General features: G+C 42.8%; 1 protein-coding gene across 1 annotated transcript in view; it reads right to left on the reverse strand.

Annotated features, from left to right (window-relative positions):
* Window positions 1–15,180, reverse strand: part of DPYD (dihydropyrimidine dehydrogenase) — a 1,751,827-nt gene that overhangs the window by 516,696 nt on the left and 1,219,951 nt on the right. The window contains exon 16 of the mRNA XM_063941496.1: window positions 5,140–5,260. Within this exon, the coding sequence (XP_063797566.1) occupies window positions 5,140–5,260 (121 nt within the window). The remainder of the gene's footprint in view (window positions 1–5,139; window positions 5,261–15,180) is intronic.

Below are 15,180 nucleotides of genomic sequence, written 5' to 3' on the forward strand. Positions count from 1 at the left end.
AACCCTCCCCTTGTAAGTGCCTAAACCTAACCCTCCCTCCCCGGTCCCCAACCCTAACCCTCCCTTCCCCGTTGCCTAAACCTAGCCCTCCCCACTTGATGCCTAACCCTAACCTCCACTTCTAAGAGTCTAAACCTAACCTCCCTCTATGGTCCCTAACCCCGTTCTCCTGCATAACCACCCCCGCCTGCGCGTGGCAGGATGCCAGCATGTACTGTTGTGAGTATGATTGAGATGCTGGCTGCCGGTAATGTGATGCTGGCATCCCAACTGGCATCTATATGTAGACGCCGGAATTGCGTCGTCCCTCAGGATCCTGGTGTAGGTATATTGATCTCCAGGATCCCATATGTCGGGAAGCTAACTGTTTCCCCTTGCAATGACTGTTACAGGGAAAATTTATTTACACAGGTGATTGACAGCCAGCAAGCCTTTGTGGGTGGTAACTGGGGAGTGGTGACTCAAACACAGGGGTGTAAAAACCATTTTGCGGTGAAGGGGGGGGGGTAATAGCTTGCCACTGCAATCCCATATGCAGATAAAATGGCATCTTATTTCCGACAGCCATGCTGTGTTACCATGGAGTCACTCATAAGGTCAGTTATTGGCCGATGTGTGTCTAATGGTTACGTCTTCGTACACAAGGGCATATCTGAGAAGCCTCTAGTGGGCATCTCCATACATATCCCAGTGGCCACAACTTTTCTATATTTTGACATTTCTGCTGAGAACAGGATTACAGCTGTGATGGTATTTGCAGCCATCTCTGAAACAGGCCCTTAGTCTACAAATGGCTGATGTCAATACTTTCCGTACAACACTGCATAATACGGTGGCAATATATTCTAAAAAAAAATAATTATAAGGACTGACAGAGAAGATTCCATTTAAATTTAGGGGACTATTATATATAAATTATAAAAGGGATTTCAGTCACATAATAAACTATTCCATGTGTGTGTTTTACAGTAAGGTACTTATGTGGAACTACATGTTTCAGTGTCTATGTACAAGTCTACCTTACAGAGTAGGGATGAAAAGATCTTTCTCCAGCATAATCAATCATAAAAGTAGCCTATAGGTTGAAATGGGACAGTCACATGAAAGAAGATACAAAAGAGAATGTTGCTGATGAAAAGGTATCCCATTGGGTTTTTTCAGCAAAAAAAGCTTTGCAGGCCTCATGTCAAATATTTGGATTACTGCGGATATGCAAACTCCCAATATCCATGGTATCCAATTTAAAAAAATAGTTTGCAGGAATTTTGAGGCCAAATTCCATGGGAGAAGAAAAAAAACCTCACCTGTTCCAAATGCTCCTCTCTCTGCTGTGCCTAGTTGCTGCATGCTCCACCCTATGGACTTGCTGCTGCCATCCTTCTGAAGCAGCCCAGACTGAGGGAAGTGACTGCACACTGACAGTCAGGGAAAATCATACTTGCTCTGGGACTGTGAGAATAATGGTGCAGAGATTTCTAAAGAAATCAGCTCATTTATTCTCCTTTAATTGAATAGGAAAAACCAAGCAGCTGGGGGAAAATCCCCGTGCCACTGGGTTTTTAGAAAATACATGCACAATTGAATAGGCACCATAATGTGCAAGCAGAAGCCTAACTAAGGGGGGGAGGATCGAGCAGAGCACGTGTCCTGGGCACCTTGGCAGGCCCAGCAGAGGGGTTCACCACCTGTGGCCAGGGCATCATGCCCACTTGCCCCCGCTATTGCTCTGCCTGCCCCCGTGTCATCCCCCATCCCACTGCTATGTGAGGGGAGGAGAGCGCAGCACCTCTCCTGCCCCTCAATGTGCTGTGTCTGGTCTCCGTTTGGTTTGTTAGCCACTCAGAGCTCGCGGACCGGCTCCTGATTGGCTGCCAGTCCGCGAGCTCTGATTGGCTAATGAACCAGCACCAAGATATCCGCCGCTGGAGACCGGAGTCGGACGTCATAGAGCGGCAATAAGGGGCAGAAGAGGCGCTGCACTCTCCTGACTCCAGCACCCCACAGACACACCGCGGCAGCCAGCTCCCTCCTGACAGATCCAAAGACAGGGGTGGGGGGGGGGGGTTTGGCATGCGCACCCTTAGTTGATTTCGGGTTTTTCTGTTTTTTCTTTTTCTTTGGAGGAGGCGCGCCACTCTTCATCTTGCACTGGGCTCCGAAAACCGTAGTTACGCCTCTGTGTGCAAGTAGTGCAGCTGTGTTTGCAGGGAAACCCAACACTGATAGTTCCCTTGTTTCAGTAGTAACCAGCCCAGGCTATAGCATTGATATAGGTTACATCTTCTTTTATTATTGATTTACCTACAGTATTTTTAATTTAAAAGACAATTGTAAAAAATACTCGTCAATGTCATGTATCGTGACATCAGACCTTTGGAAACAGGAACAGAACTGACTTGTAGAAGGTATATATGTAGAAGCATCCTACTCGACCTTGGATGTCTCTCTATGTCATATGCTACAATTACAGTATTTATTGATGTCCCAACTATGAAAACCTAGGCAGCTGCTTAGAGCACCAGGGTGTTGGGGTTCCTAAATCACTGAGTGGATGACAAAAGGTCATCACCCAGTGCAACAATCCCAAGTAATATTTATTAATTTATTTATTACCAGTTATTTATATAGGGGGTCATTCCGAGTTGTTCGCTAGTTATTTTTTTGTCGCAACGGAGCGAATAGTCGCTAATGCGCATGCGCAATGTCCGCAGTGCGACTGCGCCAAGTAAATTTGCTATGCAGTTAGGAATTTTACTCACGGCATTACAAGGTTTTTTCTTCGTTCTGGTGATCGTAATGTGATTGACAGGAAGTGGGTGTTTCTGGGCGGAAACAGGCCGTTTTATGGGAGTGTGTGAAAAAACGGTACCGTTTCTGGGAAAAACGCGGGAGTGGCTGGAGAAACGGAGGAGTGTCTGGGCGAACGCTGGGTGTATTTGTGACGTCAAACCAGGAACGACAAGCACTGAACTGATCGCAGATGCCGAGTAAGTGTGGAGCTACTCAGAAACTGCTAAGAAGTGTCTATTCGCAATTCTGCTAATCTTTCGTTCGCAATTTTAATATGCTAAGATTCACTCCCAGTAGGCGGCGGCTTAGCGTGTGCAAAGCTACTAAAAGCAGCTTGCGAGCGAACAACTCGGAATGACCCCCATAGTGCATACATACAGTATTCCACAGCGATTTACAGAGAGAATATTTTGGCCATTCACATCAGTCTCTGCCCCAGTGGAGCTTACAGTCCATACTGTATATCCTGCCACATGTACACGCACACACATTCACACTAGGGTTAATTTTTGTTGGGCTCCAGTTAATCTACCAGTATATTTTTGGATTGTGGGAAGAAACCGGAGAACCTGGAGGAAACCCACGCAAGTATGGGGAGAATATACAAACTCCACACAGTCAGCCATGGTGGGAATCAAACCCATGACCTCAGTGCTGTGAGGCAGTAATGCTACCCAATACTCCATCCGTACTGCCCTTAATAATATGTTTAATAAAATGTACAAAGTAGACATTTACTAACAGATTATTTTTTTTTACATTGTTTTAAAAAAAAATTGAAAAAATGATCTGTCTTCCTTTATGGGAAATTATATGATTTATTTATTTTAATATATGCATTAACAGTTAAGTTTTATTTAAACTTTCCATCCATTTATCAGATACTGTACATGTTTGGTATCATACATATTTCTAGTCTATAAGGAGTGGCTTGTAGAGAAGAGTCCCTGTTTCTCTCAGCAGTCTGATGTGTTCCATTTTAAATACAGTATTATGCTTGGGATTTGGGGTAGGTCTTCCCTTATGGCAGCAGAATGATAATAAAACCAGTGAATGGGAAATCCCCGGGCTCCTGGTCTAACTATTATAGTGTAAATCAGCCCAGGCTTTGTAATATGGGGGCTGGTTGATTATTTGGGAAATGAGTTGATGTTGACTTTATGTTTTCATTATTAAATGATTCTTCAACTAGTTTAGGGACCCAGAACATCCCAGACCCCCTTTTTCACCTCTGTGACTGCTGCTCATCCCTCCACTTCCTCTCCTTATTCTGTCCCATCAACCACCCACCCCTCTTTACTCTATCTAATATCTCCTACCCACCACACTACCTAATTTTGGAGGCCAGCCATATCCTGCAGTGCTACGTCTGTCCCATCTCCCTCTAAGTGGGAGTTGTTGGGTCGGCTCCCACTGCATGAAACGGGACAGACTAAAGGAAATCATAATATAGATAATATAGATATATTGCACTATTCACAGAAATGGTTTTATCTCATTAAAGTATAGTAAGAGACCTGATCTACAAGCTCTGAGCTGTAGGAAAATGTACGTCCTGTGTGGAAGGTGAATTAAAATGTCCCCTGTCCATCCCTTTATCTTATTACAATTGCTAAGGTCCCTGCTAGAGACACCTTCATTCAACCCATCCCTAACCACCCTCTACCTTGCTCTTCTTGAAGTAATATTGCTCTGAAAATATTTGCCCCTTTGGGCAAATCTAGGTGCATGGCCACAAAGTGAGAGGCACAGTAGGCACAAAGCTATATTTTGCAGAGTGTCCATCTTTCACTTTCATAATGTGTATTGGCAGCCCTACACTGTGGCATAATGTGACCTAGGGTGATACTATGGTTCATAAAATAATCTAAGGCACTCTTATGGGGCATAAAATTGACAATTGTTGCGGAGAGGTGTCTCTCTAAAGCATTAGGACAGGGGCCCCTTCAAAATGTTGTTATGGGGCCCTCAAAGTACTGGCTAATGCCCTGTTGTCACCTTTCTGCCATTGTTTCTACCAATATTATTTACAGACCTTTATACATATATAATCATCACTTTGCATTATACCCATATCACTATGCCTTTGTAACCATTTATTATGTCTAGAAATATTTTTCATTTACTTCGCAAGAAACTTATAAGCTTATAAGAATATTATGATTATTTCTACATTTATTATTACTATTAAAATGATTCTGCTTGGTCGTCCAATTTGTGTTTGAAAAAATGTAAATTGCAAAATAAAATATATCTGTATTATATTTTTGCTGAACATTCTCATCACCAGACTGTCTTGGACCTGCTATTTGACATAGCCTCTACATAGTGTCACAATTTATTACTTACCTTCTTGTGCAGCCATTGCAATCTGCACAACATCTGTGACATTTGGGGTCAGCTTGGCAAAGAAAGGAATTTTGACAGCTTGTCTAACCCAGCGGCAGATGTTGCGCACCAGTTCTGGATCCTGTTCAAATAGGTCAGATATGAAAAAGAAAAATTAGTAATTTGTCTAATCTAATGAAAATACCAAGCAAATAATGGGGAAAAAAAATAAACAACAGAGCTATTCTTGTAACCCAGTTAAATCAATAATTTAACTAGACCCTGTGAAATAAACAGCGCAGATGCATTGTTGAAATGTAATGTAATATAGTTCTTAAAGAATATCAGAATGAATACAAAAGTAATTAACACAGGGGGAGTAAATCAGGCAAAATGCATAAACATAAAGCAAGATTTACTATAAATGATTTGTTATATACTGTACATTTCAGACTTTCACAGTATTTAAGCGGTCTGTCTGACTACACACTATATATAGTGGATTGAATTAAACAAAATAAAAAGATAGACAAATTATTATTTGAAAAGAATTAGTAAAATTTCTGAAAAATAAAAAAACTGTTACAATTGGTGTTATTTATTTTTCAATTAAATGTTACAATTGTAATATTATAATTTACAGTATCTAGTGACAAATGATTTTGTAGAAGTGTTATTTAAAAAAAACAAATAATGTTTCAAACAAGTTTATATGATATTGTTAAGAGAAGGTCACATCACACCTATATAATTATGTTTAAATAAGATCCTTTAAAAAAAGCAAAAAAGCAGTTATTGTGGAAGGAAGCACATTATCTGTCAACAGTTTCACAAGTGCATTTCATAAATATGATAGTAATTTGGCAATGCCCACTTTTACATTTTGTAAACTGTCTTTCTTCTTAGCAAAATATATTCCAGTTATTTGTGCACTATTTTCTTCTAGAAAAATAAAAAGAACCACACGTAATATGTTAAGGAGAAGATGAAGTAAGAGAAGACAAAGAAGGAGAAGACGAAGATGACTAAGAAAAAGAATTGTTCTATAATAGAAATAATAATAACAACAACAACAACAACAACAACAACAACAACAGTGACAAATGCACTCTTGCATTTGATTCTCTCAACAAATCAATAAAGCAAACAATATATCAGCTCACAATCATACTTTATTAATACAACAAAAACAAAAGTGGTCAAGTAAACAATAAATAATAATGCTCAAATTTCACCAAATTCCTAAAATAGTATATTGCACAAAAAGGTGACTACTGCTAGAGGACTGTAATCACAGAAAGGTGAACCCCAAGAAGAGAGTTCCTGACTGACACCCTTCTTCCCAAAGAAATGGCCTTAAGGAAAAATACAGATGTAGCCATGCTCATCTTACTGCGATACAGGCATGTAATTCCTTTAGGAATTAATTAAGATATTGCCAGCTGCGAACAGTCGCAGCCTGGCACAACTGTGCAGCAAGCCTTGCTGCAGCATGCTTCTTCGCGCATGGCTACATCTGTACAGTATCTTCCAAGTAGGAAACCTCAAATCTACCTCCCTCTTCCAGTGCCTCAAAAGATGTATGTTGCAAAGCTCTGAGATCCACCTGAAGATCCAAGGACAATACCAGATAATTGTATGTAGGTTGAATATGTATTCGTCCTTGAAGTATAGTTTAGACTCGTGAATATCTGCTAGTCTACTTTGGAAAAAACTGATAATGCAGATATCTGCTATCTTAAAGATCCTAGGTATAACCTTGTTTCAAGCTCTTCTTGTAGGCAGAACAGAAACCACACTATCCAAAAAAAAAATTTTGCCCTTTAAGATTGTTGATTTAATATCCATACTGTAAAGCCAGAGTAAAATGCCATGGAGAAGCTAACAGCATGTTCAAAATATTCAATTATCATGATCTCCTGAGCCAATCTGAGGCCAAAAATAAGAACAGATCTGTCTCTTTTATTTTCTGAGCACTCTTGTAACAGTTTTTTCAGAGAAAACACATAGCTAGAGGGGTGTCCACAGTCACAATATCAACATCCAATATGTAGACACCGATGACATGTTAACATTTTAGAATGTAAACACATAGTCCCAGATACCTCAGTGGTGACTTACATGATCCTGATAACTGTAGTGACCTTATCATGGCTTCTGTGTCCTGATGGTCATGTAACCATCACCTCCGGTGCAGACCTCTTATCCTCCAGCATTCCATTACACCTTCTTCCCCTATCCCTAACCCCTACTCATAACTCTCTGCTGTAGTGCCTAACCCTCATATCTTGTAGCCAAACCCGCAAAGTTGACATTCTGAGATCGTTGACTTGTCATCTGCAGGATTTGTAAGGGGGGGTTTCCATCAGAAGCAATGTCAGACAAATCACACTGAGATTTTAGGACTTTCTACAGGATAGATATATATATATATATATATATATATATTATACAGAGTATACATATATATATATATATATATACATATGTATATAATACACAGTATATATAAATATATATATACACACACACACACACACACACACACACAATAGTAATTGCGCAAACATCCTGTTGAAGGTATTATAGTCCATTTCCAATAATAATTTAAATGTACTTGCAGCCACCTCTGATTCACCCCAACCACGGGCTCATACCCTCCAAATGTACCTTTTTAGCAGGTACAGTACCTTTTTTTTATGGTCTGTACCGATTTTTTTCTCTCCAAACTTCCATTGAAAGTATAGGAACCTTTTCAAATTTGTACCGATTTTTATGTGTAAAATGTTGGAGGGTATGCTAGCTCAAAGTTGCTACATGTAAAAGAAACACATGTGGGGCACACAGTCCTTTGTTGACGAAAATAGTTGGGCGTGGTTTGGACGATGCTGGACATAGTGACATCATCATTCATGTTCCAGGCACGTGAGATCCGAGTCTTCTACCCGCTGCAATTGCTGTGACTTTCTGGCCCTGTTGCTTTCCAGAGGCACGGAAGCCAAACTGCGAGGCTGAGCATTATTTTCTTTGAATGTATGTGAGCTTATATTTTCTTTAGTAAAAATAAGTATGCTTTTACTCACTGTGGGGGTCATTCCAACCCGATCGCTTGCTGCAGTTTATCACAGTGCAGCGATCGGGTCGGAACTGCGCATGCCGGACGGCCGAAGGCCGCCGCTCCGTAGCGATCGCCTCTGCCTGATTGACAGGCAGAGGCAGTCACTGGGCGGGAGGGGGCGGCACGGCAGCATTTGGCCACCGTTTTTGGGGCACGGTCCAGCCAATGCAGGCATGGCCAGACCATGGGGGGGGCGTGACGCAGCCGCTGCGTGTCATCACACGCAGCCGCTGCAACCAGGGGCAGCGACGAGTAACTCCCGGCCAGCCACAGGAGCTGCGCTGGCTGAGAGTTACTCCTCAAATGCAAAAGCATCACTGCTGTGCAATGCTTTTGCACTTCTGCGGGGGGCCCGGCACTGACATGCAGGGCGGACTGAGTGCCTGATCATAGCTGTGCTAAATTTAGCACAGCTACGATTAACTCGGAATGACCCCCTGTGTGTACTTAAAAGTTATATTTTATATGTAGTTATGTGCACCGCTTTAAGGCAACTCTTCTGTTTCTTTGTATATATAATCTGTCCCACTGTATACAGCTGAACAAGGGAGCCCAGAAGGGACTCATAATGCTAATCGATACGGTATCACATATTGGAGACACTTTTACACCAACAATATCAAAGACACATAATACATACTATCTATCACACATATCAAATCTGAGTGATACATTTTATGAGAATTTTTTTTTTCTACACACATTGTACTTCTCAAAAAAATCAAAAAAGTATAAAGAGAGGGAGAAGGTAAATTTTCATGAGACCAAGGAAGGGGATCCGGATCCTGTATATATACCCGTTTATACTTCCTAAATAAAGATGTTAAATGGATTATTCTCATTAAGACCACATGGGGCAACAGTGTCCAGTCTGTTGATCTATCTTTAGTCAAGCTTTCTAAGGGTTAGGATCCTATCCCCACCTCTCGGTGGTTTCGGTACATGATCAATGATCATGCAGAGAGAAAACTGCCACCAATCTTGTATCACCACAGCCCCGCCCTTATCCGCGGGGCTTATGGTGATATTTTTATTATCTTTTAATGATTTCAAAGCATGTCTTTGGTTGGCAGTAAGAGTATAGTATTTAGTCTTAGTCTTAATCATAGACTGAGTCAGACTGAGTCAGATAAGAAATCTATGATTAAGACTAAGCCTAAGTTTGTGATGGATCCTCCTTAAGTACCACATTATATCGTAAAGAAATGGATCAAAATACAATTCTTCAAGCGAACAGTCAGCATCCACCTATGCTCAAGGAAAGCCTCCCTATATCCCACTTCCTAAGGGTACTCCGGATTAACTCCTCGTATGAACAAGCTGAGATACAGATCAATGAAATGAAATTGAGTTTTCTCCAGAGAGGGTACTCACCAGTTACCTTACAGAGATGCATTGACAAAGCATATCATCGCTTTAAACATCCAGTAGACAAAACCGCGAAAGTGAAAAAGGATGATCCAATGGTGCATGTCAGCACGTATGATCATACCGCACAGCCGACTAAGAAAATTTATAATCAACATTGGTCACTCCTTTCTACTGACTCTAATTTGGCCCTACGGGGCATAAAGCCACCAATGCATGCCTACAGGAGGGGTCCAAATCTATGCCAACTGCTGATGCATCCCACTATGCAGCCTCCACAGACAACTACACACTGGCTGAGATCAGTGAGAACTGGGTGCTTCAAATGTAAAGGATGCACCACGTGTAATTCCATGTTGAGTGGGAAGGAATTACATCATCCACACAGTGGTGCTAAGATTCCAATCAGGCACAATTTCACTTGCACGAGTGGTTTTGTCATATAGATCGCCATCTGTCCATGTGGACTATAGTACATCGGTATGACAACGAGGCCCTTTAGGGACAGAATGGCGAATCACCGATGTGCTACTGACACTGGAGAAACCGATAAACCGGTGGCTAAGCACTTCCTCCAGTTGGGTCATCAAGTTTTCTCTCTACACTGTATGATCATTGATCATGTACCGAAACCACAGAGAGGTGGGGATAGGGTCCTAACCCTTAGAAAGCTTGAATAAAGATAGATCAACAGACTGGACACTGTTGCCCCATGTGGACTTAACGAGAATAATCCATTTAACATCTTTATTTAGGAAGGATAATGGGGTATATATACAGGATCCGGATACCCTTCCTTGGTCTCATGAAAATTTACCTTTTCCCTCTCTTTATACTTTTTGAGAAGTACCATGTGTGTAAAAAAAAAAAAAAAATTATCTTTCAGATTTGATATGTGTGATAGATAGTATGTATTATGTGTCTTTGATATTGTTGGTGTAAAAGTGTCTGCAATATGTGATACCGTATCGATTAGCATTAGGAGTCCCTTCTGGGCTCCCTTGTTCAGCTGTATACAGTGGGACAGACATTGACTGATAGTATTAGGGAATTGTATATATATGTACCATTCTTTACGCTGTACTTATTGGTCATAAGATATATATAAGCATGAAATAACCAATTTAGCTCTCCTATTATATCTTATATAGGTTGCACGATGCTTATTGTACCTGTACGACGCGCCTGCGCATTGTGGTGCATACGCATGCGCAGAAATGCCAATTTTTAGCCTGATCGCTGCACTGCGAACAACGGCAGCTAGCGATCAACTCGGAATGATCCTCATTGTGCGCTGAGGCCGTTACATAGTGGTACCGAGAGGTGCTGTGGATGTGTCATGTGACACCTATGAACGAGGTTACTGCAGTTTCCTTAATGTGGTGGAACGCATACTTCCTATTTCTGGGTAGACCCACTGACACGTTTCCGGCTGGTGGCCAGCGCTATTTGTGTACACTACACACTTTGGTTTTACACCTGTGCTTTGTTAAGATACAGGTGAGCTAATTAATGTGGTACCTAGTAATAAGTAATTATGTGATGAGAGATACAGCGTTACTTATATACAATATTTTGGTGGATTGATTTGTGTGCTATTAGACATCAAGTGCCTGTCCTACTGTTATTTGATTAGGTAATAATTTTTTTGTGTTGTTATTTAAAGATTTTGTGTTAATATTATTCCTTTCAATTGAATCAATTAAACAATTGATGTATGCTTTATAAGGGAGCCTGGGAGGCTCTGTTAGTATGCCTACAACCTGCATGCTGAGAGGATGTCTCGTGTGGTTGTCTTGAAAATGACCCGGTAGGGTCGAAACGTTTGACACCTATTTCCTGATGCTGATGTCTCAATAAAAACTTTACAGTTTACTGTATGGTAAATGCCCTCTGTCAAGTCTTTGGGCTTTACTACTGTATCTATAGTATTCGGTAAAGCCACCTGCAGTACCTTGTGGAGCACCCCTATGATGACTGATTGGATGAGAGTGCGGACATCTACATGGATATATATATATATATATATATATATATAAAAATAGAAGAGAATAATGCGCCACTTGAGTACAACAATAGTTAATAAAATAATAGAAGGTATAAATCTACCTAAAATTAAATGACACTCCCTAAAGGCTTATGCAGGGCGTCAGCTGTCCCCCAAAAAACAGGGATGGTAGTTCCCTGTAGTGAACTTAATAACACACAGGAGGGGGGGGGGATATAGTGACCAGTGGTGTCTAAAAGAGATGCAGTAAAAATACTTGGATGAAAAATATCTAATATAATATTTGTGTTTAAAAGAATAATCAGAAAGGGTAGAACTATATAAAACAATATAAAATTTATTGAGTACAATTTTAAAACATAAAAGGTCTGAATCACCCCCTTAGTCGCTTATACCACCCTGTGCATTGTTGCATTCACATACAGTTTGTGTTTAGTTGCTAATACCATCATGTATTGTTGTCACTCACATACATTCTGATACTAATCTCAGCTTGTGAATTGGGTGGCTTAATGAAGTTTGTATCCAGTGAGCTTCTCTCTGCACTTGAATTTTACTCTTGCCCAGTCTCCTATAGTCGCATTGTCCATCCATAAGTCCTGGGGGCCTAGCATTGTAGGAAGCAAAAAGACTGCTGGGGAATTGTAATCTTGTGAGCGTTACCTTGTACTACCTGGTGGCCTTCGTAATAGTGGCAGTAGTCTTTTGTATTGGGATGCCAGAAGTTGATTGAATTTGTTCTACTACAATTAACTCTATCTGGAACATTCAATAATGGAATTGCCTAAACTGAACTACCAGTTGCTTGATGTCCTGCAACATTTCTAGAAACAACCCTTGCAATTATATCAATCTGGACTAAATGCAGCTAATGATCCACCCATGAGATTCCAAAATTGCCTCTGTCTCATATGATCTCGCAAAATCTCCAGTCTATTTCATGAGAAGATCGTCCAGATAGTTGGATCCCCCGAGGATCTTATGGGAGCAGTCAAAACCACCAGTGGCATAACTATGGAGGGTGCAGGGGATGCAACTGCTACAGGGCCCGCCCGCTTGGGGGTTCCAGAGGGCCCAGCAAACATCCACAGTACACCATTTTGATATATATATTTTTTCATCAGTAGTGCATCAGATCCTGGTGAGGGAAGGTTGTTTAGAAACTGTGAGAAGCAAACCAGCAGCTGAAAACAGGAAAATTGTTATCAGTCGGGAGTAATGTGTCCCCGCCCCCCACCTTAGTACCTTACTTCTCCCCTTCCATCACTGTCACTGATCCCTCCCCCTAACATTGTCATCATTACTGATGCTGTATGTAGTGTCGGGGGGGTAGGCACCCAGGAACCCAGGTTAACAGGCAGCTGGCTGCATAGCAAGAAGAGTGGTGAGGCAGCAGTGGGCATGATTTGGGTGGTGCCGAGAGAGGTCATCCCTAACACTCCTTCTACCTCCCCTCAGCCTGGGCTACTACTGCCAGGTCCCACTACTGCCTGTCCCCGGCAGTAACAGGGAGAAGCCTTCGCCTCTAGTGTCTCCAGCTTTCCCATGTCATGCAGGCTGGGTGCCGGGCAGCACAGACTACTTAGGGAAGCTCCACCTCACTCCATGCCCGGCACTCGCTCTCCCTGCTGGAAACTTCAGGTGCCAAGTGAGCCAGAACAGGCATCTTCTCCTCCTGCCTCCAAATCCACCCCTAGGTGAGGGTGAGACATCACAGAGTAGTAATGAAGGCTGCAGGAAGACCATAGATCAAGAATAGAATGGGCAGAGAGGGTGACGCTGCAGAGGATGAAGACTGCTGCACCTATATCAAAAGTGAGAGTGATCTGCTGTGCAGTTCCATGTGTGGGCTGGGGGCCAGGATAGAGCTCCGCTGCGGGCACATACAGTAACACACCTGACCCTTGGTGATGTGCGTGGGGTGTCACCACTCCTGCCGCTGGTCACATCCACCAGGCCTCCCCTATTTTAAATAAGGGTTCCTGCAGGACTAGGAGCAGACTCAGCGCACTGCCTTAGAGAGAGTCAGTGCAGTAGTCTCTTCTCTCTTGTTCATATGTCTCCACCCCGGGAGTCCACAATCTCCCTCCTTCCTCGGCTTCCTTGCTGGCAATGAGGGGACTTTTGTCAGGCACACATGACCCAGAAAAAATGCAGACGACCCAGAAAAAATGCAGATACAGCACAATAAGTTGTACAAGGATCTTCTCCCTGTGTCTGCTTCTCACTATCCCCTACCTATCACCCTGCATCCCTCTGTCCCCTCCCAACTGTCCTGCATCTCTATAGTCCCTCCCTACCTCTCTCTGTTCCTTTCCTCACTCCCTGCAACTCTCTATCCCTTCCCTACTGACCTGCTTCTTTCTGTCCTCTCCCTACCACTTTGCCTTTCTATATTACTTCCCTACCACCATTTATCTCTGTCCCCTCCCTACCTCCCTGCGTCTCCCTATCCCGTTCCTACTGCCCTGCATCTCTGTCCCCTCCCTACCACCCTGCATCTCTATATTCTATCCCTATTTTCATGTGTCTCTCTGTTCCCTCCCAAAAACCCTGCATCTCTCTATCCCTTCACTACCGTCCTGCGTCTATCTATACCTTCCCTACCGCCCTGCATCTCTCTGTTCCCTCCCAACCACCATGTGTCTCTCTATCCCTTCACTACCTCCCTGCATCTCTCTATCCCTTCCCTACCGTCCTGTATCTCTCTATCCCTTCACTACCTCCCTGCATCTCTCTATCCCTTCCCTACCGTCCTGCATCTCTCTATCCCTTCACTACCTCCCTGCATCTCTCTATCCCTTTCCTACCGTCCTGCATCTCTCTATCCCTTCACTACCTCCCTGCATCTCTCTCTATCCCTTCCCTACTGCCCTGCATCTCTCTGTCTCCTCCCTACCGCCCTGCATCTCTCTGTCCGTTCCCTACCACCCTGAATCTCTCTGTTCCCACCCTTCCACCCTGCATCTCTTTATTGCATCCCTACCTCCCTGCATCTCTATGTCCCCTTCCAATCACCTTGCATGTCTCGATCCCTTCACTACCACCCTGCATCTCTCTATCCCTTCCCTACCACCCTGCATCTCTCTGTTTCTTCCTTACTGCCCTGTGTCTCTATATTCCCTCCCTACCGCCCTGCGTCTCTGTCCCCTCTCTATTGCCCTGTGTCTCTATATTTCCTCCACACCATCCTACCTCTCTCTATGCCCTCCCTATCCCCTCCCTACCACTCTGCATCTCTCTATGGCCTGTGGGGTTCTGAGAGGTTGAGCCGGCAGTGCTCGCTATGTTTATTTTCTTCAAGTGGAGGCCAGTGTGTTTTTCTTTTATGGATGGGGGGCTTTCAAGATTTTGCTATGGGGCACACAAAGTTTTAGTTATGCCCCTGATAACCACCACCACCTTTGTGAATACCCTTGGCAATAAACGGACTTTAACTCTGAAATATGCAAATCTTAGGAGGTACTTATGTAGAGATGAGCGGGTTCGGTTCCTCTGAATCCGAACCCGCCCGAACTTCATGTTTTTTTACACGGGTCCGAGCGACTCGGATCTTCCCGGCTTGCTC

This window comes from Pseudophryne corroboree, chromosome 9 (genome assembly GCF_028390025.1).
Source record: "Pseudophryne corroboree isolate aPseCor3 chromosome 9, aPseCor3.hap2, whole genome shotgun sequence".
In the NCBI taxonomy this organism is placed as follows: domain Eukaryota; kingdom Metazoa; phylum Chordata; class Amphibia; order Anura; family Myobatrachidae; genus Pseudophryne; species Pseudophryne corroboree.